This window comes from Haliotis rubra, unplaced genomic scaffold (genome assembly GCF_003918875.1).
Source record: "Haliotis rubra isolate DU_JTF1 unplaced genomic scaffold, ASM391887v1 Scf49, whole genome shotgun sequence".
In the NCBI taxonomy this organism is placed as follows: Eukaryota; Metazoa; Mollusca; class Gastropoda; order Lepetellida; family Haliotidae; genus Haliotis; species Haliotis rubra.
This window is the reverse complement of record NW_025767179.1, coordinates 2,475,745-2,501,862: the sequence shown is the minus strand read 5'-3', so window position 1 is coordinate 2,501,862 and position 26,118 is coordinate 2,475,745. Positions and strand designations below refer to the sequence as shown.

General features: G+C 39.2%; 1 protein-coding gene across 1 annotated transcript in view; it reads right to left on the bottom strand.

Annotated features, from left to right (window-relative positions):
• Positions 1-26,118, bottom strand: part of LOC124291285 (phosphatidylinositol 4-kinase beta-like) — a 58,578-nt gene that overhangs the window by 9,214 nt on the left and 23,246 nt on the right. Inside the window, 8 exon segments of the mRNA XM_046728258.1 lie at positions 270-500; positions 2,121-2,257; positions 2,654-2,744; positions 3,127-3,284; positions 3,765-3,893; positions 3,896-4,035; positions 4,504-4,621; positions 8,998-9,895. Coding sequence (XP_046584214.1) covers positions 270-500; positions 2,121-2,257; positions 2,654-2,744; positions 3,127-3,284; positions 3,765-3,893; positions 3,896-4,035; positions 4,504-4,621; positions 8,998-9,763 — 1,770 coding nt within the window. The 5' untranslated portion in view covers positions 9,764-9,895.

Here is a 26,118-nt window from a genome sequence, read left to right as displayed (position 1 = left end):
ATCTAACAACAGTCTCTGCTATCAAATCTACAAGCTCGGACTTGTATTATACATTATTTTCATTTTAAGTCTCAGGATTTGGACCAAAATAAGCCGATCTCAATAGATCAGAACAAATATGACTGGATTCAGGTACTAGATAGTGGCTCTCACATTGTTATTGTAGAGATAGTCAACACCCTACACCAATATAGCAACTATTTCCCCCTAAATGATTAACTAGAAACAAATACCAAACATGTGCCGACTTTATAAGGCGTGTAACTGACCTGGATGATCTCATCATCTTCTTGTGACCAGCAGTCGGCGTCATCAAAGTCTCCGTTCATGGAGTAGACGCTGAAGTCAGGTTTGGGGGAGCCGTTGGTACGTGTGGCGTAGTGAGACAGGTCCTCTTCTGAGCGGGTGAAGCGGAGTGTGTTTTCCAGCAGCTTGTGCGGCACCTGGCTGGACGCTGTGTTCTCACACTCCAGAATTTCAACATACAGCAGGTACGGAGCCTGACATCAAGAAAACTTGACATTAGTCCACAGACCTCACAAAGCATTGTTCTGATTGCTATCAATATCAAAGTAAGAACAATAGGCGGGCCTTATTGCAGTAGAAACACATAAGAACAGAGGTACAGAGAAGCTGCGTATCTGCGTAAATTACGCAAATATTTATGTGAAAACTCAATTCCTATTAAGTCTATTGCGCACAAGTACCAGTGTATGAAATAAGCCAAAAATCCAACCAGACATCAGGGCTGGTAACTTCAAAATGTTACCAGCCCAAAATGGATTTAACCAGACCAAATATGGTGAACTTACTCAGATGTATGGAACATCTAAAAATTTACCAGACCATCGGGCTGGCTAGATGGAAATTTAGACCGTACATCAGAAATCTAGACCATCTCGGGCGGTCGGACTGGCTGTATTTCATACACTGACAAGTACGCTTGAATTTTTGTAAATACTCAATGAATGTGATCTTACATGCGTACACAAATGTCAAATCTTTGCTTGCGTACTGGTGGATAGATAGAATAACTGAGGTATACTGAAAGATTCAATTTCAGGACATGAACTTAGCAACTTGCAGTCTTTCTTATCGTTTCTCATATCACAGATCAAATATAAATAACAAACACTAACATTTACACTTTTTATGTTTTTAAAATTAATGGAAAATGGCAAAATACCCAATTGAGTTTGAGTGAGGTGAGTACAATTTATTTGGAAAATTAGGATACCCAATTGAGATGAACACAAGCGAGTACATAACTCAATGACCCAAACAGTTATCTGTCGCTGTGTATGAATGTACTATAATGAGTGATCTGTGTCATGAATGGTGAGGAGTACAAATGGACAAACAAAGGGTTTCAGTCAGCACCTCAATATGCACTGATATCATTGTTGGTTTTACAGCTGTTGACTGTTACAGACTGCAGGTGTAAGAGCATGCAGACATGATACCTTTATGGATAACAACTACTTGTTTGTTTATTACAATGTTTTATCTCTGAAATGTTGTTATAAACAAGAAAGAAGATGTACTCCATAAAAATGTATGTCTTCAAGTAAAACATTTTTTCAAAATCTGAGGCATTTGAACGCATATGTATCTGCTGAGTTGTTCACAAACACTTTCATGAATCCAAATTTGATACTGATGTTATCAAGTGGTATATGGTCATATGGTAATCATTAATGCCACAGGCTGTATGAATCTCCCAAATGTGAGGTGAGGTGAAATTTGTTTTTACGTCGTGCTTGAGAATATTTCGCTCATATGACGGCGTGCATGCGTGTGTATGTGTATGTGCGGCTGCTTGTACTAGCTCAGACTTAAGCTGGTTTTATAGTGCTAGCCCACTGAAATACCATGCCGCAGTGAAGCATGAATACCCCACTCAGACACATTATACTGACTCCGAGCCGACCAGTCCTTGTTGTACCCATTAATGCCGAGCGCCAGGCAGGGACCAACAAATACCATATTTTAACGTCTTTTGGTTTGACGTGGTCGGGGATCGAACCCGCGACCTTCCGCTCTCCGGGCGGACGCTCTAACCACTACACCACGGAGGCGGTCTTCCCAAATGTATTCAGAATTGATCATCCTGTCCTTACCTTTTCCTTGGAGTTGAGCACAACAGCTTGTGTATGGGGTATCCTGACAATATGGTGATCCTGTGAAGCTATAGGCAGCCACACACGGGCAGGGAGGTTCAGGTTTAACATAGCAAGCTCTGCGATCAGGCGAGACGCTAAAATAACAAGAAAGGAAGGAAATTTAGCAATTTAGTTGAAATTATACAAGATAAGTCTGGAAGAAATCACTGGCAGGGTTGAGTTGCGGAATGAAATATTATCATCTAACAGTTATGACATGTAAGAAGTTTTGCAGTTATTCACAGAGACCATGTGATATATTGAGAGAGTTTGGTTTAACACAGATGTGAACTGTATTCCAGTCATGTCACCATGTGTCAGCTTGTGGGAGGAGGGACCCAAGTGATGCAGGTCTCAGACTATTACCATTGTAGGGAACCCTCAACACAGGCCAGGTGCTGACAAACCCACAAGTATATTGGGGCTGACACGGATTCAAACACATGCTGCAGGTTCTCTTCAGAATCCTAATAATGAAGATATTCACTTACTTCTTAGTTCTTTGGTAGGAAGGAGCTGTAGTCTACTGCCGATGTTCATCAGAGCCTGAACAAACTCGTTCTGGGGCATGAGTCGTGGAGCCTGGAAAGGGAGGTAATATCAGACAAAGCATACTCATACACACCCAAATCAGATTATCTCCCTTCCATTACACAAACACCAGTCACACTAAATAATCCATGCTTCAGTTCTACTTTAACCAGTTACAGTAGAGGTGGAGGTGGTTTAAAAGGGCCTGCCAAAACAACAACAGAAGTGGAGAGGCGGTGCATTAAATAAAATCAGTTCTTGCTTTGCAACAAAAGTCATAAATGTGAACCTGTATACAGATAACTCATAAATGGGAGTGAGGTGTAATGGAAATATGTTATAGAATGGATGGCCAGTGCCAAACAACTATCTGTAACTTATATGCTTCAGTTACTTCTACTGAATTCAAATGACTAAACAAGACAAGACTCACCTCGCACATACATAGTGTCTCCTTCCCCGTCAGGTCGTTGAGGACGGCCTCCGAGCTCTGGTGGCAGGTGCACCCATTGTCGAAGGCTCTGCCGGATGCCAGGTCTCCGGCCACAGACTGCATGTTGGGTGTGCTGTCACTGTGCCGCAGATAGATGCCTGGAACACACATCAAATATATGTGGCCACTGTGACAGGGTACAGCATCATGTAGTTAAGAACATTTCACTCATGTTACAGAGGGCATACATAAAAGGGCACTAAAATCATACCCAAAGAGGGAAAAGATCTGGATCAACCCAACATAAAGAGCAAACCCATAGTCTGGGTAGAGTATCATGCTCTTTGTGAAAGAAATTTCAAGTATGTCACAGAGGGAATACAAAAATGGGAGTCATAATCATCCAAGAAGGGAAAAGTCCTGGATTTACTCAAAATGAAGAGCGAACCCATCATCTAGGCTTCCAAGCCATTCCCATAATGCACCACTATACAAATAAACGTATGTATGTGCCATAGTTCAAGACGTCTTGACCATGAACTGTTCTAATTTGGTTTCGATAACAAAGAAAGCCCTACCTCCAGAAATTTAAAAACAAAGCCCTATATGCAATATCTTGTTTGAATTGAGCTAGTTACCTGTAGCATCTGACTTTGATCGATGATGAGTTTTCTTCACTGCCATTAACGAGTTGGGTGTGGCTCCAGGTAGAATCATCCCGTGGTGGGTGGGGCTTGTGACGGTAGACTGGCTCTTGGAGTGTTGTTTGGGGGACGTAATTCCTCATTGAGGATCATATTTTTTAACTTGACACCCTGTGAGTTTTTCCATGATGGTTTGAGGACGTCTGCTGAGTATGCTCCCAGCAGCCAACACGCCATGATGGAGAAGTCTACACTGTTCCGACACCTAGAGCAAATATAAAGAAAAAAACATAAAAGAAGTTCAAAAGTTCCTGTTAAAATACAAACAATTTCATTCAAAGCTTATTTGTTACTGTCCTTTTCTTCAGTGAAAATTAAAATACCTTACAAATACTATCCACAAATCAGTAACCAACCAAACGCCCTCTGTAATGAGAGGCACCATAAACCTACGTTCAAAATTACATCCACATCTCATTGGACCCTTGATTGGATGGCTTCTTTGGTGCCATGCCCTTTGGAACAGGGTGAACAAAGCAGTAGCAGCAACTGGGTCCAGGGTAGTTATCATGACATCATGGAGATACTATAAACAAACATACCAGGAGTGAGGACCTGGTGAAACCCTCTACTGACCTGTGTACTAGGTAGGGGTGTATGGCCTCGGCGACGTCATGGAGATACTATAAACAAACATACCAGGAGTGAGGGCCTGGTGAAACCCTCTACTGACCTGTGCACTAGGTAGGGGTGTATGGCCTCGGCGACGTCATGCATCTGAATGTACATGTTGAGTAGCTGGGGCAAATAGAAGTCAACATCCTCCTCACGGAAACTGAACATTTTGTTACCTGGAAACAGGAACCAAATACACATGTAATGATTTGTTTGTTTGTTGTTCAGTTGCCCTCTTAACAATATCTTGCAAATAATGGCACCTGTGGTAGACAACACTGATGTTTTCATCATGACCCACACCATCAGGGTTTCATGGTACACTCCGAACTAAGTCACAAAGCTTGTCCACCCGATTTATATGGTCACAAGCTAGCTGTGGACCTGATGTGATGGGGAAACTCTGAAGGGGTTATTGTTACCAGAGGTATCAGGAGATTGTCACTAATACCAAGGAAGCATATTCTTACTCCTTGCCCCTGGGGATGCTGTAGCTCATTAAAGTGAGAATTGTTGTTCAAGTTCTTGCAAATGTTTCATGTACACACTGTCCATGAACTTTAAAATGCTGGGCCAAGATTTTCAAAGCTCTCTTAGCACTAAGATACTCGTAAGTTAATGTTAATGTATGGCACTTACGACTATCTTAGCACTAAGAGAGCTTAGAAAATCTTGGCCCAGGACATTAAGAGTGAGTGAGTGAGTGAGTGAGTGAGTTTAGTTTTACGCCACACTAAGCAATATTCCAGCTATATGGCGGGGTCTGTAAATAATTGAGTTTGGACCAGATAATCCAGTGATCAACAGTATCAGTATTGATCTATGCAATTGGGATACGATGACATGTGTCGACCAAGTCAGAGAGCCTGACCACCCGATCCTGTTAATCACCTCTTACGACAAGCATGGGTTACAGATGAATTCTAACCATCTTCATGGGTCCTGGACATTAAGAAACAACACTGAATCATTATGTATAACCTATTGTCTCAAGGCATGGAACTACCTATGTGAAAGCTTGTTTATATCTTGGAAGAGTATAGGATAGTCTACGACCATAATATGTTAATCGAGTGATAGAAATGTATCCATTTTCAAGTGAATCACCATGATCACACATGAAGAAGATCTTCACATGTGCCCTTTTGATCGTACTTATGCTCACAAGAAAATTACTACTGATCCATTTTAGAACTTGATGAATGTCATTTTACCATGAAATAGACATTAGATAATAAGCAGTTGTAACATAAAAGTGATTCCCCTTTTTCATTGAGATTGATGATAACCATTTCAGTTTCTGAATTCCCAGGTGTACGTCATCAATCATACAGAGCGTTAAACTCATACATTTCGCCTGTTTGTCAAGATTACTTTTGAGAAAGACCATTTATCACTGTCTTCGGTTTATTCACATCATCACCAGGTCTTTTACTTTTTTATGAAGTTTTATTAACTGTGGCATTGTGACGAATGTAACTGTGACACTGGTGCTATCATGAATTTCGGACCCAGTCATCATCAGCAGCAGTGTCTAACTCACGTCATGTGACCTTGAGTTACAAACATCCAGCTACTACTACACACCAGTGACTTTTCTAAACACAAACAAACATGCTGACGGTTCTCAACTTTCATAGGACATTCTTCTACATCACTTACAGATATGAAAAAATCTTCAGAATCAGCAATATTCCAGCTTATGGCGGTGGTCTGATTGGTAATCAGTAATCAAGGTCCTAGGAAATGAAGGGAAATGAAGGGGCAGTGGGGTAGCCTAGTGGTTAAAGCGTTCTCTCATCATGCCGAAAACCTGTGTTCGATTCCCCTCATAGGTAAAATGTGTGGAGCTCATTCCTGATGTCCTCTGATATGATTGCTGGAATACTGCTAAAAGCAGCGTAAAACTAAACTCACTCTTTCCTAGAAAATGAGCTATCTTCAACTCATTACCAATATACAGTGTTCAAATTAAGGGTGAAAACTTAAAACAATGTGTGACTGAGAAGTCAATATTTCTGTTTTAAGGTGACGGCTGTCTAAGGTTTAACCATTTTTGTGAAACTGTCATATAGTGGTGACAAAACAAGAGATAACAGGAGGGTCTGGGATTTACAATCGCATTCACAGAATTCTGGCCCACTAATGATCAGAGGAACACGTAACTCAGCAAATTTAAGTGTCCTTTGCAACTGGTGCACCTTGCTCCTCTACAAACTCATTTATGCAGCACAGCAGTGTAATGCCCTGTTCACATGCAACATGTACTCATCTGAGTTATTCTGCTCATGTGTAACTATACATACATGTGTATATGTAAACTTACTATACCTTCACATGAAAATTGACTCATGTACATAAATAAAATATGTCACACATATTCAGAAGTCGTTTCAAACATGAAAGATTGTTTTCCAATTGAAGTCAAATGAGAAGAGTGTTAACTTAAATCTTGGCATGAACCAACATATGTTTGATTTGATTTGTACAGCAAATTTTGACACAGTCCGCCAAGCTATGTTCGCCTAAAAGGTTGATATTGCTGTATACTAAACAGCTTCAATGTATAACTCAACTGTTTCCAAATCAACACATGAATTATTTATATAACTTTGGGATGTTTGCATAACTGTTTACATGACAACGTACACATTCAGTGCAAATTTGTACTTGTGTAAATTTACATGAGATGGAGTATTTACAACTCTCAAACATGACAGTTGTAAATTCTCCATGTTGACACTTCACAGGCAGCATCGTCTGAACGACATCAATCAATGTCATATATACATCAATATACATCAATAGCTATATGCATGTAACCTTCTTGTGTCAAGGTGGAATCTGGCTGCCAGCCCCACCTCTGGTTCCCTAGGGTTCCATGTAAGGCCTCTGGCAAACCCTATACTTCCCATCATTAAATCATAAATGTCTAAAGCTTTTCCTGTACACTGTGAGCATGTGCTTAATATATCAATTTCCAGAGCAGGTATCTATCACTATTTGCATGCAATCTTAACATCCATTAATTACATGGAAACCTAATCAAGGCTTTCAAGGCAAACATGAAAACGAGTTGTTAGTTTAACATGAAAGAGGTGACGTGATTTGCTGCTAAACAAATCTGCTTCAGATACTAAACCGATTTTAATACCAATGTCAGGAAACAATGATGTCCTATACAATACGCTTCAGCCATAGCGTGATCTAATCAGAGTAATGGAAAGAGGTCTATACTTCAAAGGCTGGAGCCATACTGATACAGATCATTGTGATACAGCGTCAATACATCAGGGTAAAAAAATTGATTCAGGTTCTGGAGCTTTGGACGTCTGCTGCAGTAGTGTTTCAATTTAGGGACCCCATACATATTCCTACTGCAATATCATGTTTAATATTTCATTTATAACCATGGTCATTGATGTAATTAGCTCCACACCTCAAGAAACATATATTTTTACAATAACATTCCTCTCATTGTAATCTTTGTCTCAATGTCAGATTAGCTCTGATTTTTGTGCTGGACATGCTCAATGTGACAGCAAATCATCCCAAGTCTTAATGAACAAATACACCAGCATTTTCCCCTAAAATAAAGTGATAAGCCTGAATATTGATGCGGAAGGTCTGGAATGAACATACACTGAAGAGACAGCATCCCTGGGGTAATGTTTTATCTCGCTGAAGGTCTATGTTGTTTTCATTCACCGAGGGCAGTACATTAAAATGATGAGATTATGGTTGGGCGAATTTAAAATGTGTTCAATATATTTAATAGTATTCCATATATATCACTGTGTTTGTCATCCTATTGTTGGAGGGAAGCCTCTAGACATCTGGAACACCAGTTTGGTGAAACCCACAAGCATATAATTGAGGACAATCGGTAATCCACCCACAATTACTGAAATCAGAGTGAGTGAGTGAGTTTAGTTTAGTTTTACGCGCACTCAGCAATATTCCAGCTATATGGCGGCGGTCTGTAAATAATTGAGTCTGGACCAGACAATCCAGTGATCAACAGCATGAGCATCGATCTGCACAATTGGGAACCGATGACATGTGTCAACCAAGCCAGAGAGCCTGACCACCTGATCCTGTTAGTCGCCTCTTACGACAAGCATGGGTTACTGAAGGTTCATTCTAACCCGGACCTTCACGGGTCACTGAAATCAGAAGTAAGCATAGTGGAATTATAGGGTGAAACGGTATGCTCTTACCACGGTACGGTACATATTGTGGTACAAGGCCTTCGTTTCCATTCGGTATATGAGATATGACCATAATGCAGAAAATTGACACAACAAGAGCCAAACCTAGATATATTTTTACAAAATGATTTGATTTCTAGAAATTTTAGAAAAAGGTTTAAAAATGTTGATAAAATGACGGCACGAAAACCAAAAATACTGAATTTCTGGATTGCATTACGGTATACCGAACCGAAGGCAAAATACAGCCGTTCTACTAATACCGCTGTGTAAACACATAAACATAAACAGGTACTCTACACTGAGGTTTAATGGATATAATGTAAAGCAGGAGTACCTACCTAGGTAAGTCTGAACACCAGGCTCCTTGGAGTTGAATAGATATGAAATAGCTATGGACATGTCAAAAAGTTTCGATTCGAACAACCGCAACAGCCATGACTGGCGAGGAGCTGGTCTTGACTTTGGTTTGAATGTTCCAGGTAGAGGTGGTTTGTCTTTGAGATTCTTATCTTTGCTAGATCTACAACTAGTAAATGCATGTTTTAGGTTTAGTGACAGTCGTACTCCTTTCTTAGGATCAAACTTTTTGTCCTCCTCATCGCCCTTAGTCCTCTCGGAATCACTGCCCTGAGCGGAATCCGACTGAGCGGATTCCCCCGGAGTGGCGTCCCCCTGGGTGGAATCCCCCTGGGTGGGGTCCACATGCTCTACTTCCTCCGTGACACGTGGGAGAGGACCATTACACCCTGGAACAGTCACTAGTTTGTCGTTATCATCACCCTCAACTGCATCTGCACTGTTGGTATGTTCTCCAGAGGAGCAGGACTGATCTGCTATTCCTGAGGACTCCTCTCCCTCCTCAACCTCCTCCTGATGTCCATTACACAGATGTTCTGATGGGGCCTCATCATCAGGGGAGATAATTCTTGGTAAACCATTCGGAAGAAAACCATTCTCCAAATTCAAAGAATCTACATCAGCCATTTTACACTTTTCGATGTAGTTGCCATTCACTTCGAATCTGCCCTTCGGATGAATCGCTGCTTGATGGATTTGAACATCCAGTGCAGAGATCTTATTCTTTATGTTGACTTGGGTCCCCATCCCTTCTGGCTGAAGCAGTGTCTAGACAGAGACACATGCCATCCTAACTGTGGTGCAGTCTTTCCTTGAGATTGCCCACATCGATCAGGGGCAGCACTGTGATGTCTTCTTCAGCACCACTTGATGTCCTCGCTGCAAAATAAAATACTTCTTTTAGAATAAGGAATCAGCAGTGGGTGAAATTAATGTGGGTTGTTGGGATTGTGTAAATTGCACCTCTTACCAGTATTCCAAATTACAGACCCCGTGTCCTCAGTAAATGAAGTACAATCAACTTTATGTAGGAACTTTTCAAGGGTTCTAACATGTTTAACAGAGCATTCAATGCCATAATGTGAATCAATAAATTAAAACCTCTTCTTCTATACTGGTCCTGGTATAAGTGCAATACAGGTCATTGCTGCAAAGACATAACAATAGCTGGACATATTAAATGAAATAGAGATTAACATGTATTGGAAACTCTTAAATCCAACATGTTCAAAGAAGAAGTGTTTGATGACATTAGCCGCACACCTGTGATGAATATTTGCCTCTTAGAAGGTCAAGATAAATCCATATAATTCTTTCATTTGTAATGAGTGAGTCAGCAAGTGGGTATTATCACCTCTTTAAGCAATTTTCAAGTTATATCATGAAGCACCACAAATAGGCTTCAAAGAGGAAGCACCACACATAGGCTTCAAAAAGGAAGCACAGCCAATAGGCTTCAAATAGGAAGCACCACAAACAGGCTTCAAATAGGAAGCACCACTCATAGGCTTCAAATAGGAAGCACCACACATAGGCTTCAAATAGAAAGCACCACAAATAGGCTTCAAATAGGAAGCACCTCAAATAGATTATTTACAGACCGCCACCATATAGCTGGAATATGGCTGAGTGTAGCGTAAAACTAAACTCTCTAACTGACATTACTGCAACTGATTAGATAAGCCACATCAACTGATGTTGCCATGTTGTGATGCACATTATGTAACACAACAGTATTGTGTATAAGACACAGTATTTGTATTGGATGCTCAATCAAGAAAATGCAACTTGCATAGTCAGCACTTTTTACTCTGAACAATATTTTCAACTGCTAGAAAAATGGTGACATTAACATTGCCAGGACTATTTGCTGACAGTACACCTCTAGATTTTAGAACACAATGGGGAGTATTCTTCACGATTATCTTCTTCAAATAGAGATCAAGTCAAATATTTGACACTTGCACAGAAAACCCTTAATGTCAACACACATGGACTTGAGAAAGACCCCAAACTTGCCAGTCCAAGTTACGCAAGCTATTTCCAGTGTTTTACCACTTCCTAAACTAATCTGGAATATATTCCATTGTACACAATGAACATCATCAAATGTGTGTACAGCATCGATATTATTACAAACAGGACCTAGACATACCATGATGTAACAATAACGGCCTGATTGCTGTATTGCTGATTGCGTTCACTTTACCATGTATAAATCACCAAGACAAAATTACAACTATTCCATTCCTTGAGCAAACAATGAAAAGTATGATTTTTTCGAGGTCACTTCTTTCCATTTTTAACCAGTGAATCAACAATGGATGTTTACTCACATTATGATTGAACTAGGTCAATCATCTCCATTTTACATGATCAATCTCTTCTAAATTGTGATGAAATTTACTGCTGTTTAAACAGTACACAATAATAAATGCATATTTTCTGATATACTTAAACATACTTTTCTTTAATATCATGATTTATTAATGTTCTTATCTTCCTGCAATTCCATGTCATATTTGTTTTACTTTATAACAGGTCTTGTGTGCCCAAAACAATCTTTGCAAACATGAAGCATAATTTGTCTACATCCACAGATTTGTTGTTCCCTGGCATAAATTATCCTCAAGCAACATGAACCACATAAACCAAATACTGCGGTAACAAGGTCGTTATAGTCAAAACTGTCGGCCCTTATCACACAGTCAGTGGATAATGTCTGTCCAATTTTCCACCCTCATTCACAATAACACACAACATGTTTGTGGTACACAATACAATGTGAACAACTGTCAAATGCTTATTCGTTTTTTGTCCAAATGATCAATTATTCTATTTCTGTCACTGTACGAAAAGAGAGCACTGTAAGGCACATATGTTGACTGTGATTCTATAATCTATAGATGAACCAAATCAATACCATGGACGTCATGAGGGCAGGGTTGTATTAACATCTTGCACGTCCAACAATAAGCTTTACGTACATACCTGGAGATTCAGTCTTAATATAACCAAGGCAATAACTCTAAAGTGGTACAGCTGTTCCAGCAACCTTGACGACATTGAATATTGAACAAAATGAATTGTTTCCTGTTTTGGTAATTGATAAAAACAAATCTGTTTGGGTGCATTTAACTTTAGTTCATCATAATACTAGTCTGTCATACAGACCCCAAAGAAAGCCCACAAAAGTCTAGAAAATGTGGCAAGTCTAGATTTCCACAGATTCAGGAAGTCTCAGGGCTCCTTTACATTATATTTTATTTTATTTACTATGAGCTGTGTTTTCTGTAAAATATATTCATTTCAGAGACTAGTTGTCTATCATAATAGTTATGTATGATATTGTTGATGATACAACTTTCATCATGTTCATATTGATAATCATCAATATTTCATCTCACTGAAAATAATTCTGATTTTTGTATCTTCTTCACAAAATATTGTCTATGACTGACTACACATCTGGTAACCCAAGTTTGTCTTAAGAAGCGATAAACAGGAAAGGTGGTCAGACTTGCTGATTTGGTTGAAGCATATGTTGTTTTTCAGTTATGCTCATGATGTTGATCACTGAAGAGTGTGCTCCAGACTCAATAATTTATTCAGTGAGTGAAGGGGTTGGGTTTTATGCAAGAAATTTTAGACCAATATCATGACAGGGGACACTAGAAATGGGCTTCACATATTGAATAATTCATTCAGACTTAGTACCGAGGGATATTGTGAGTGCCATGTTAAACAACAAAAACCTACTTAAACAAAAACAATATAGAAACAAAGACTCATTACCTTTACAAAGATCACTGTTAAAGGCGATCTTCAACTACAGTTCATGATATGCATTTGAGGATGACATATATTGACCGATGTGTCTACTGCCTCCAGTATTGATATATCTACCAGATGTGGTGTTATTACAAAACACCTTCAGAATACAGTAACAACAATAACAGACTAAATCATTCCATGACAAGGAAGTCGTACAAGCAGCCTCAGGGGTATGTTGGTGTCCCAGCAAAAGAAAGTCAGGAGCAAAAAATTCCTGGTATGCCAAAAGACGACCTTCAGAGAGTTTGAAGATACAGCTGGGAAAATGATGGGTCTGGCACAAAAGCACACATCTAGATGACCCATAGGTCTCTGACTCCAGGTAACCAAAGGTTTTATCACCAAGATTCTCTTCCGTGCAGAAGCTTAGCAGAAGCAGTGATTAGTACATTATATTGAGCCAGGGAGTTGTATACCTCCCAGAGATATTCACCATTCAGGTTTTGACAGGGATAATCAATCATCTAAAAATACAGGAGTCCCCAAAATTTAAATACTATGGGAGCCAACCTCAAGGACACAGGACCCACTTTAATTTCAAACACAGCGTATTGGGAAGGGTATAGCCAGGTTTCCGTCAAGTAAAAGTATACAGTACCGGTGAAACAAAATGCAGTAGGAATGCATATGTTCTCCTAGAGAGGTTCAGTATTTCCGCATGTTCAATATGTCATGAATTGGTTTTCAGGGAACACATTCGCATTTAATCGCACAAGCTGCAGGAAGCTTGTGGCAAGCACAGCAGAGTTAGGAGAGTCAGAGCATGAAGTAGTTGTATTCAGCTGTCAAACTAAGTGTACAGGTTAATGTTATCATTGTGTTCTCCATACCCATGAATTGCTGATCAAAGGGTGAAGCAAGTTCTTCACCAGCCTGCATTGAATAGTATCAGGTTGCCTACAAATACACACCATGTGTCGTCAGGTACAGTACACCATGTATTCAGAGGTACTCGTATACCTGTCCTCAGCTACCAACTGTCCTCAACATGCCATATACCTATACACAGATGTTTCAGCATTTTCATACTTTCAGTACAGCTGGTATACATCAAAACGATTCTATCACTGATTACAAAAATGTAAATTTTATGGAGTTTGAAAATATTATAACACTATTTTTCTTTCTTGTTTCTTGAACATTTTTGTTGACAATACTATAAATAACAACAGTTTTGACACATCTTGGATAACATGAAGGGATATTCCATTCAAATACATTCTGATCATGACAATGCCCAACAGTACATCATGTGTTGTTTCACAATTTAATCCTGTACTCAGCAATATTACAGCTGTATGATGGCAGCCAGTATATATAGTAGGTCAGACAATACTTTATGGATATTGTGGGCAAACAACCACACCATCAGGGTACAAACACCTGTGGTCATCCAATTCTCAGGGGTGGTGGGGCAACCTAGTGGTTAAAGCGTTAGCTCAACATGCCAAAGACCCGGGTTCGATTCTCCACATGGGTACAATGTGTGAAGCCCCTTTGTGGTGTCCCCCACTGCGATTTTGCTGGAGTATTGCTAAAAGCGGCATAAAAATGGACTCACTCACTCACTTCTCAGAGTCTGACCATCGAATCTACTTTGTTGCTTCTAATGAGAAGGTTTCGGGGGCCCATTCTAACTCAGAATGCCCACAGGCATCCAACACATACAGTATCATGCACTGCATTTGACATTAACAAGAGCTTGCTTATATTGCATACTTGTCTGCACTAATAAATTTAGGATCAATCAAATGCGCATATACATTAATAATCAAAATAGATAGTCACACATTTTCAACCATCACCGTACCTTGCCACCCACACAGACCTCCTCCATCAAATAAATTCCTCAGTATGAAGTCTATCCACATCTGTCAAGTCCCACAATCCACACATCTCCACTAGTGAAAGCGATGTGACCCACTGATCTATACTCCTGGTCCGTCTGCCTCTCTCAGACAACCACAGCAGCATATACAACCACAACAACACCTCCGACACAATCAGCCATGTGCTTCTGACAGAATCCACGAGACATGCTCTGCACGTCCTGACCAGCATCTATTGTTCCGTGTTGTCAGTCAAGCAGAACTTGGAGCTGAATGAATCACCAGGGTGGTCATGTGACTCACACGGCTCATCTTTCTCATGTCCCATTATCCTGCCGGCCAATTACTGCTGACGAGACGGGAAGGTTATCCCACTGACAGACTCGAATCAGGCAAGAGTAAGGAGAAGGACTACTGAGTAGATTAAGTCATAGGGCACCAATAATGACCATAATCTGATAGGTACGATGTGATTATTGTGTAACATGGCCTTCCCTGCAAGCATTTTCTCCAGTTGGAACGAGTCAACAGGTAGGCCTGTATTGATCTGAGGCTTACAACATCTCCCTCTTCAGCTTACTGATACAGCTACAACAAGGCCTCAGAGAAATGTATACCACATCCAAATGTCAAATCTATTTATCACTTTCACAGTGAATATTTAAAACAACTTTTGAGGTAAAATATTAAATAATACATATATTAAACTAACAGTTTAAACATTTAATTAATTACACTCTCTTCTACTACAGACTCAGAGGATTACAAGTACTGTCACCCCTAACAAATAGACACACGCACCTACCTTGTATCTACCTGCCATTACGTTGTAGATCCACAGCAACCGAACAGGACCAAACAAGCTTGGAGAAACGTTTTTTGTCAAAAGACTACATTAGCCTGTTACACAATCAGACAAACCGGTTTATAACGTAATCTGATCCAATGGGTATATCCGAACATTGACTATGCTAGGAAAACCCAGGTAATCTTGTTCAGTTCTGTTGTTTGATGCTGGGAAAACCCAGGTAATATTGTTCAGTTCTGTTGTTTGATGCTGGGAAAACCCAGGTAATGTTGTTCAGTTCTGTTGTTTGATGCTGGGAAAACCCAGGTAATATTGTTCAGTTCTGTTGTTTGATGTTGTTTTGTTTGGTTTGTTGTTTAATGCCACACTCAGCAATATTCCTGCTATATGGCGCCAGTCTATAATCTATTGTATGAAATGAGTAGTTTTGATTGTTTGTTATGTATTGTTTAACACAGCAGATACCAATTGTGACAAATTCCAGAAAATATCGTCAAAACATGGGTGATACACGATAAACCTGTACAGGCATTTCCGTGGCGATAAAACAAAGCTGTGATAAACACACCTCAAAGCAAACTGAATAATAAAATCTAGTTGAAAATAAAACCATGTAGAAAACATGGAATTCACACTATCACCACTGCCCTACTTGCACCCACTTTCCATTCATTGATCTATTCTTGTTGGACTTGCCCCCTGTCAGCACCCACTGACGTGACAATGCTTGCACATGCCTAGGTGATTATTACCGTTATCGCCATCCCATGCTGACAAGAAATCAATGAGATAGAAAACATGTTATCTCATCTCTCCAGTGCCCTTGTCGCTATTGGTCAAATTGTCAACTGGCAGTACAGAAACTCACGAAACCCTCTCACATTCAGTTGTTAATGTACTCCTCACAGGAGGTCACACCAGCCTTGGCCATTTAAAAAGGTATGGTGTTATTGCTATTGATCATCAATAACATTTCTACACAAGAGATACTTTTCAATATAATTTGTCATTAAAAAAATCGACCTGTACAAAGTTATGTCCTGATAATCCTCTCCTTGCAGGATTCTAACACCACATGATGCATCACAAAACGTGAGCCTGATGTGATGCTGAATCTAGTAAGCCTTGGGTGTTCCTCATTAAATGATGGGATTTGGCAGGCGATAAAATGAAATTACAACTTTTAGTACATTTCCACTATGTCATCAGTTTAAACTTTTTCTCTTTCTTTCAAAATTGGTGTTTACAGAAATTGTTTAAATTTGGGGAATAAAATCTATCACAGGTCTTTACTCGTGGATCAGTCTGAAAGCCTTATCACATAGAACATGACAACAAGGATCACATTTACCAGATATCACAGCCTGAACTTTTCAGTTGACAAAACATTGGGTTTTTCCACATAAAATTACAACATACCGTGTATTCAACTCTTTCACAAACTGGTAACGATCATGTGTATATGATTGTACAGCTGTTATCTCCCATGACAACACACAGTAGAGGTAGACTGTGGCCAGGGAGCAAACATTCCAGAGGTGAGGCAGCACATGTCCACACTCCTCTGACCAGTACTAACCAACACAGCCAGCCAACAGGCTAGCAATACCTCCATCGCCCATGCTGATCTACCTGGGAAGTACCACATGTTTCCCTACACTCACTCTACAGCAGGACGTGACTCACAGCTGTCTCATTGGCCGGGCAGTATTGTTGTGGTTGTAGAGTCAACACAACCAGTACTTTCATTGGATATACATTATAAATGTTGTTCCTAGTTGTTTAAAACGAGAAATTCCCAACAATATTAACATGGATTAAACATGTACTACTGGGTAAAACAGAGTGGAATATGAAGTTAACATAAGTCATACATTCTGTTATTTCCAAATTCCCATTCTTATCAAGTTTATACCCATAGCCATATCATAGTATATCGGTGTTAAAAAACAACAGAGAACACCTCATGAATTTCAAATCTTCGGCAATACGTGAGACCAATAATACTACCACAAACATCCTTCAGAAACAATGACAATTTTACATATCAAGAGATATTGTATTTGAATATTACTGATATCAAGCTAGAGCGAAAATCGTATCAATTTCAAAAACAGGAGTTAATAGCAATACATTATTTAATTAATTATCAAAGATAACATCTCAAAGTTTATGAAAATAATAATCTGTTCTTTGCTTTTGGGTTTACATATCTTGGTTTCGATTCAGATTATCGTCCGGGAAATAAATCAAACACATTAAACATGATGAATACAAAATGAAAATATTAATTTATCCTGATGAGGGATCTGACTCGAGTCAATACTGCCCTATGATCAATAACACTGAATAAAGCTGTACAAAACATACCTTGAACACAAGCAATAATCAACTTAGAGTCCACTTAACAGTGTCAATGTGCAACAGATGTAATTTACAAATGTATTGTTTGTCAACAGACCACTGTTTACGCTGGACTAAAGTGGTAGCAAACACGAAACACGCAGGCATGCTATACTACAGTTGTGCTCTTAATAACAAGTGTTATCTCAGATATATCACATGATGATATCTATTTATATTCACCTGCAACCATTGTGATAGTATATCTTCATCACCTGCATCAAAACGTGTTGATAAATCCTAATGTAATTGTTATCTTATTTCTGAGTCAAGGTTCTGTATCCTATAGCTTCATGAGCAACAATGAAACTGAAACTATTTCCTGGCCTACATCCTGAACACTAAATATCTGAATAAATGTCACTTATACAGTCTTGAACATGTTAGATCTTTATGTCAGACATGTCACACAGAAGGAAATCTTCATGTCAGACACATCACACAGAAGGAAATCTTTATGTGAGACACATCACACAGAAGGAAATCTTTATGTCAGACACGCCACACAGAAGGAAATCTTTATGTCAGACACATCACACAGAAGGAAATCTTCATGTCAGACACATCACACAGAAGGAAATCTTCACGTCAGACACATCACACAGAAGGAAATCTTTATGTCAGACACATCACACAGAAGGAAATCTTCATGTCAGACACATCACACAGAAGGAAATCTTTATGTCAGACACATCACACAGAAGGAAATCTTTATGTCAGACACATCACACAGAAGGAAATCTTCATGTCAGACACATCACACAGAAGGAAATCTTTATGTCAGACACATCACACAGAAGGAAATCTTTATGTCAGACACATCACACAGAAGGAAATCTTTATGTCAGACACATCACACAGAAGGAAATCTTCATGTCAGACACATCACACAGAAGGAAATCTTTATGTCAGACACATCACACAGAAGGAAATCTTCATGTCAGACACATCACACAGAAGGAAATCTTCATGTCAGACACATCACACAGAAGGAAATCTTCATGTCAGACACATCACACAGAAGGAAATCTTTATGTCAGACACGCCACACAGAAGGAAATCTTTATGTCAGACACATCACACAGAAGGAAATCTTCATGTCAGACACATCACACAGAAGGAAATCTTCATGTCAGACACATCACACAGAAGGAAATCTTTATGTGAGACACATCACACAGAAGGAAATCTTTATGTGAGACACATCACACAGAAGGAAATCTTTATGTCAGACACATCACACAGAAGGAAATCTTCATGTCAGACACATCACACAGAAGGAAATCTTCATGTCATACACATCACACAGAAGGAAATCTTTATGTCAGACACGTCACACAGAAGGAAGTCTTTTTGTCAGACACACCACACAGAAGGAAATCTTCATGTCAGACACATCACACAGAAGGAAATCTTTATGTCAGACACATCACACAGAAGGAAATCTTTATGTCAGACACATAGCACAGAAGGAAATCTTTATGTCAGACACATCACACAGAAGGAAATCTTTATGTCAGACACATCACACAGAAGGAAATCTTCATGTCAGACACATCTCACAGAAGGAAATCTTTATGTCAGACACATAGCACAGAAGGAAATCTTCATGTCAGACACATAGCACAGAAGGAAATCTTTATGTCAGACACACCACACAGAAGGAAATCTTCATTTCAGACACCGCTACAATACTAATAAAAACGACCAAGCACTGTACTAAATTTGATCCAACAAGTACAAAACTTTCCCGCTGATGGATATGACAGAGCTACTATGACAATCTCCAACACAGGGCTATGATGCTAATGTTTAAGACTATTTAGAAACATAATTCATGATCTTATTAAACCAACCATGATTGTCACAGAAAGTGGATCAAGAAACTATTTCAGTTTTAAGGTTACAAGTAAGAGTGGCATTTTTCAAGACCTACTCCGGACTAACAGTAAAGACTTACATACCTTCAGTCCACTGCTTGTAGACAGCCTGTCCTCTCCACTCACTGTAGAGTATCGCTTACAGGAACACAGGGTGAAAAACAGTTGCTAGGCAACTGTATACACAAACAATATCTATGTTGAATGTGGTTTGAGTTAACTGTATATATGAGGTGTCAGTCCAATGCTTATTGTAAGGGAGTGTTTATAAACTCTCTAAACCTGCAGGCGAATCATCAGTACTTGTGTAGTGCTTCAACCCTTGTACCAGTGAAACAAAGTGATGTTGCTGAGATGAAGGAATGGCAGCAAATCATCCTTTAACGTAAACAGAGCTTTCATTTAAACTTACTATTACTGCATTTGGTTCCATTCATTACTATTATATATTTTCATAACAATATTGTTCTCTTTAGGTTTTTGAAAACAAATTCTTACAGTATTAAATATAACAGTATTGTGTAAAAAAAGATTTACACAGTTTTTTCTCCCATGATACTGTTCAATACATGTCCATCACCTTGTCACACTGGCAAATAAAGATTATACAGCAAAAAGCTAGGATTTTCTTGTAGTTTGAACAAAAAGCCCCAAGATGTAAATTGTTTAGTGAACCTGTTAATTTGTTTATATCTATTTTTAAATTCAGAAGTAGTTTGACACTTCCTTTAAAAACATGACATAAAACATAAAGTGTACATTGAAGTCTCTCATTCATTTTATATCCTGCTTTCAGAGATATATCCAAATTATAATTGATAAATAACTTGATATGAATAGAATTCTTTTTACAATTTATGAAATCTTTAGACATTTTCTTGATCAACAGAAAATTACAGTGACAGGTGATTCATTCCCCTTTGCCATGTGACCTAACTGTTCTACAGAGACAAGACAGGGCTGATAACTGTAGGTCAGCTAACCTATACACAGAGCTCAGCTGAAATGTCAACTCCGCTAGAATTCACTGGCTTCACTTAAGAATGTACATAGGTACTTAAGAACATTATCAAATCTTGTTTTGGCATAACTATCTTGAAGTGACTGATGACTATGAATACTCCACTGAAATCCTTTCAACATTATCCCTCAACAGCCAGAAAAGTTAAACCACATTTCCTTACAAGTCTTAACTATATCCAGTTGAAAAACGTTCTTACCAGAACATGAAAACCGTCAAGAGATGTACCACTGTGAGTCTTGAGTGAACAGCGACTGATTCACCTGAAGAACCCATCCCACGCCAACCTACTCCATATATCAACTTAAATAAACATAGTCAAATAAACTCTGCCTGCATGGACTTCCTCTTCTATACCACGTACTACCAGGATTACGAGCAGGTGGCAGAGTAATTAGCTGTGTACCTCTAATTGGTGCTTTCAAGTGTTAATTGCTGGATAATCACTTGCCCTTATGGCCAGTTGTGTAAGGAGGTGTAACATCAATTTACCCTGTTTAGAGTACACTTACTACTCACACAGCATGGCTTGCACTTGTGGGAATAACTCCACTCAGATTGTACTATGAGGGAAAACTTGTTGTGGCAGTCCATGAAGGAGCCTATTGAATTTGTACATGGTCTAATCTCATAACAGAACAGAACTTTTATTACGCTCAGGCCAGGATACTCGGCATAAGAGGTACAAATAGATAGTTAAGAATACAAAGGATGGTGGGATGGTTTACACCGAAGATGGTACAGTTTTCATGATGGTAATACAGAATATATTTAGGTTTTTTTAAAACACTTATTTGTTTACAGTTAAACAATTTGTTAAATTTTAACACATTTGTTTATAATAAAGTTAATATTTGTATAGCGCCTGTTCCAACGTATTGCTCAAAGGCTCTTAGGCGAAGGCTATGTTGAACAAGTGGGTTTTTAGTTGTCGTTTAAACTGGTCGAGATTGACAATGTTCTGAATGTGCCGAGGAAGACGGTTCCAGAGCCAGGGCCCGGCTTTGGAGAACGATCTATCTCCATAGTGTCTTTTCCTAGTCATAGGAACATCCAGTGCTCTTGATGGTCTTGACCTAAGCTCTCTCCCTGGAGTGTAGGTTGATAGGAGTTCACTGATATACTCAGGAGCTAGACCATGCAGCGATTTGAAAACAAACACCAGGATCTTGAACTGGATACGTTGTCTCACTGGCAGCCAATGGAGGTCTTGTAAGACCGGGGAGATGTGATCTCGATGTCTGGTGTTGGTGATTAAGATAATGGTTTAGGATATATATTTTACAATAATGTTTGAAGAAAGCGCAGAGGAAAATGTAATGAAATTCATCGCCAACCTCACACATGTTGCAGACATTACATATTCTTTTTCAATAACACCGACTGACTGAGTGAGTTTGATTTTACGCCGCTTTTAGCAATATTCCAGCAACATCACGTCGGGGGACACCAGAAATGGGCTTCACACATTGTACCCATGTGGGGATTCGAACCCGGGTCTTCGGGGTGACGAGCCAACGCTTTAACCACTAGGCTACCCCACCGCCCCTTCTCAATAACAAAGAATAAAGCTAATTACAGGGGAGCTTCCAGTCCACTATTATCAGTACGCACGCACTTTGAAATGAAAGAGTTTGTGGTGCGTATCTTGGCATCACTGAGTTTCTCTTAGCAACAGATCCTATGCAATGTTTTATGCATATGCAAAACATAATACATTTCACATTAAATTGATGACATCTGTATGATATGTCATACATAATGAACAGTTCAGTTTGCTCTTACGTTATCATCATATTTTTCCTGTCAACAAAAAATATTTCAATGCAGCAAGATCATTAATGTGTCATTTTATGACATTGACTTGTTCCGGACTTGATTATATCAGATGGTGTAAAACGTGGACAAGAAACAGGCCATAAAACAGACAGAACAAGAAAAAAGTACATGAGTCGCTTTGTGCCGTTAGGCATGTCATCAATATGGTCCATTAATGTTTTATGACAACCAAAGGATAACTACTTTTCCGACTGTATTCAATTTGTTCATGAACTGCGGCTCACTCCAGTGTCTTCATAAGAGACATACCTGCGTGTTCATTATCCATTGCCAGCTCAAGCATGCTAGTGCACATTAACTGTTGGTGACAGCTTTCAGAAGGCTTGCATGCCAGTCACATCGTTGACATCTTTATAAACTCTATGTGTCACAGTTTTGTTCATAATTTTCTTTGTTCTTGTGCCATGAATAAAAATCTTTCAAAAGCAAGAAATTTAATGATCAGCAGTGTGTAGTGTCACCAAGTTATTGATATTGGAATTGACAAAATACCTGTCAAATTGTTAATTTTGTTTTATTATGTTTTTCATGAAAAATCATTAAATATAAAACACTTTCTGTTGATAGAAAAAAAAATATATATATCTATCCATATCCTTTCTTGTCAAAAATTTAAAATGACAATATTTTTCGCTTACGAGTCAAGAGAGGTGATATTTAGTAAAGATCATACATAGTCCATACTACAAGTTAACTATATGGTAAACGATAATAAAAAATCTTAAATAACAACAGTAGATCACTGTTCTGTATTTACTTAACGATAATGAAAAATCCTCAACAACAACAGTTCACTGTTCTGTACTTGTTAAATGATACTGAGAAACCCTCCTACCTATTATGAGAGATGGTGATGGACTTTCTGTATACCCTGATGACCACGAACTGATAGTCTATCAATATCTATGAGAACCACTGGGTGAAATCTGGCCCTTGGCCTGCATCTGTAATCGTGATGTTATTCCTACACTTGGAGATAGCAATATTATGTCAGAATGTAATCAAGTGGGCAGAGTCCAGGGATATGGTGAGGGACGTGGGCAGGGTGATGATGACTTGCTGTAGTATATCTGTACCAGGATTCAGGGAAATACCCAGGTAATACTGACTGACTGAGTTTGGTTTTACACCGCTTTTAGCAATATTCCAGCAACATCACGGCGGGGGACACCAGAAATGGGCTTCACACATTGTGCCCATGTGGGGATTCGAACCCGGGTCTTCGGCGTGACGAGCCAACACTTTAACCATTAGGCTACCCCACCCAGGTAATAAACCAAGTTGTCATTCATGAATCAAAGATGCATCACGTTTTAAATACATCTCTACGTCAAACCTGAACATGATTCTTGATAAGCAATCACATGACAAGGAATGAATGAGTGAGTTTAGTTTTACACTGCTTTTAGCAATATTCCAGCAATATCACGGCACTGGGGACACCAGAAATGGGCTTCACACATTGTGCCCAAGTAGGAAAACAAACCCCAGTGTTTGGCGTGACGAGGGAACGTTTTAACCACTAGGCTACCTCACCACCCACAAGAGGAGTGAAGATCTAATGATTAATTGATATTTTTTTCCAGAGAGTTGTGCTTGCGTAACAGGGCTCTAACCATGCTGATTAAGCACCATGAACCCTTCTAACAATCAGAAATGAATCTGAAGCATCTTCACCTCCTGACAGATTTGATAACAGAGCCTGTTCCAACAAACTTTGTTTATACACTTCTTTACTGAACTGATCTTCTAGATATACAAATCAGAACAGATACATTAGTGTCAAATCTAAACATGACAGTAAAGTACACATCTGTTAAAGAAATACCTCAAATGGCATCCTGGGAATCTGTTAGAGAAAGTCTGTCAGATAGGAGGTGAGGTGAGGTGAGATGAAATTGGGGTTTACGTTTTGCTTGAGAATATTTCGCTCATATGACGACGTGCATGCATGTGTATATGTATGTGCGGCTGCTTGTACTAGCCCAGACTTAAGCTGGTTTTATAGTGCTAGCCCACTGAGATACCATGCTGCAGTGAAGCATGAATACCCCACTCAGACACATTATACTGACTCCAAGCCGACCAGTCCTTGTTGTACCCATTAATGCCGAGTGCCAGACAGGGACCAACAAGTACCATATATTAACGTCTTTTGGTATGACACGGTCGTGGATCGAACCCGCGACCTTCCGCTCTCCGGACGGACGCTCTAACCACTACACCATGGAGGCGGTCCTGTCAGATAGGAAGATTCAGAATTTGCCAAGTGAAGTCTAGCACCATGCATGCTACAGAGGAGCAGTTGGGTAACCTAGTGGTTAAAGCGTTTGCTTGTTACACTGAAGAATTTGGTTTGATTCTCACATGGTTACAATGCGTAAGGCCCTCGCCATGCTGTATGACGGGAACACTGATCATGAAATGATGCTCACACAATACATGTTTTCAAATGAAATAAAATTTGGTCAGGAAACACATGAAGACATGCAGGTGTAACCATAGGAACAGAGATGATGGCTTCATCATGTTCATTGCTTCGGCAGGGTTGAGAAGATGGTGAACTTTAAATCTTATTTTCGAAATTTGACAATGTTTTAATTAAAAACTTGGATAGAGTCAGGAAAAAAACAAAATGTGATTTCATTTCAGAATCCTGTATGTCACAAAGTACTTTTAAAATATCTATCAAATATTCTCTCCACCTGGCACAATGTTATTTAAAAAAGAGACAACTCCGGTCTCCAATATGACGTACAATAGAAGAAATAGGGATAATTAGTACAATCAGTCAGCCCATGTACAGGTTTCAGTATTCAACCACCAACAGTATTCATAATTCAAGTATAGATCTTGTCAAGTGGCAACGCCCAGATGTACAGTGGTGGACTACAGATATGTCTGTGCTTTAGCTTGATCAATGAAGCCAGCCAGACCAAGGATTGTGGGGACATTTCAGCCCCATGACAAACATATTCACACAGTATGCAGAATTCAAAAATAGTATATGGGACAAGGATTATCATGCTTCTTCTTTAATACAGTGTTTCTTCAATGTGTTGAACTAACATATGCTCAGAGAGTGTAATGTATAGATTATCACTTGTACATTTAATCTTGGACATTGTAGACAAAATTGTAGTCTGTTCAAGGAAATTATTAACGTAAGGGTCCAAACATCCGACCAAATAAAGTAAAACACGTACACTTATTGTTCACCTTCAACATATTCATATGAAAGATCCATTGTCCCATATCTCACTGTGATATCGAACAAACCTGTGGAACACAATACAAATGCTGTTCTCTGCCTCCTTCTCTTATAAGGTTTCATTAAAACATTCCCTCTCCTGCCCACCAATGACATGATACAGCCCATTTGATGGAGGCCTGATCAGCAGTCACAGCAATGGCCTGTATGTTTCATTCACCTAATTTACCTACATATAATCTTAACTTTCTGCCAGTAACTGCAACCTCTGTGTACA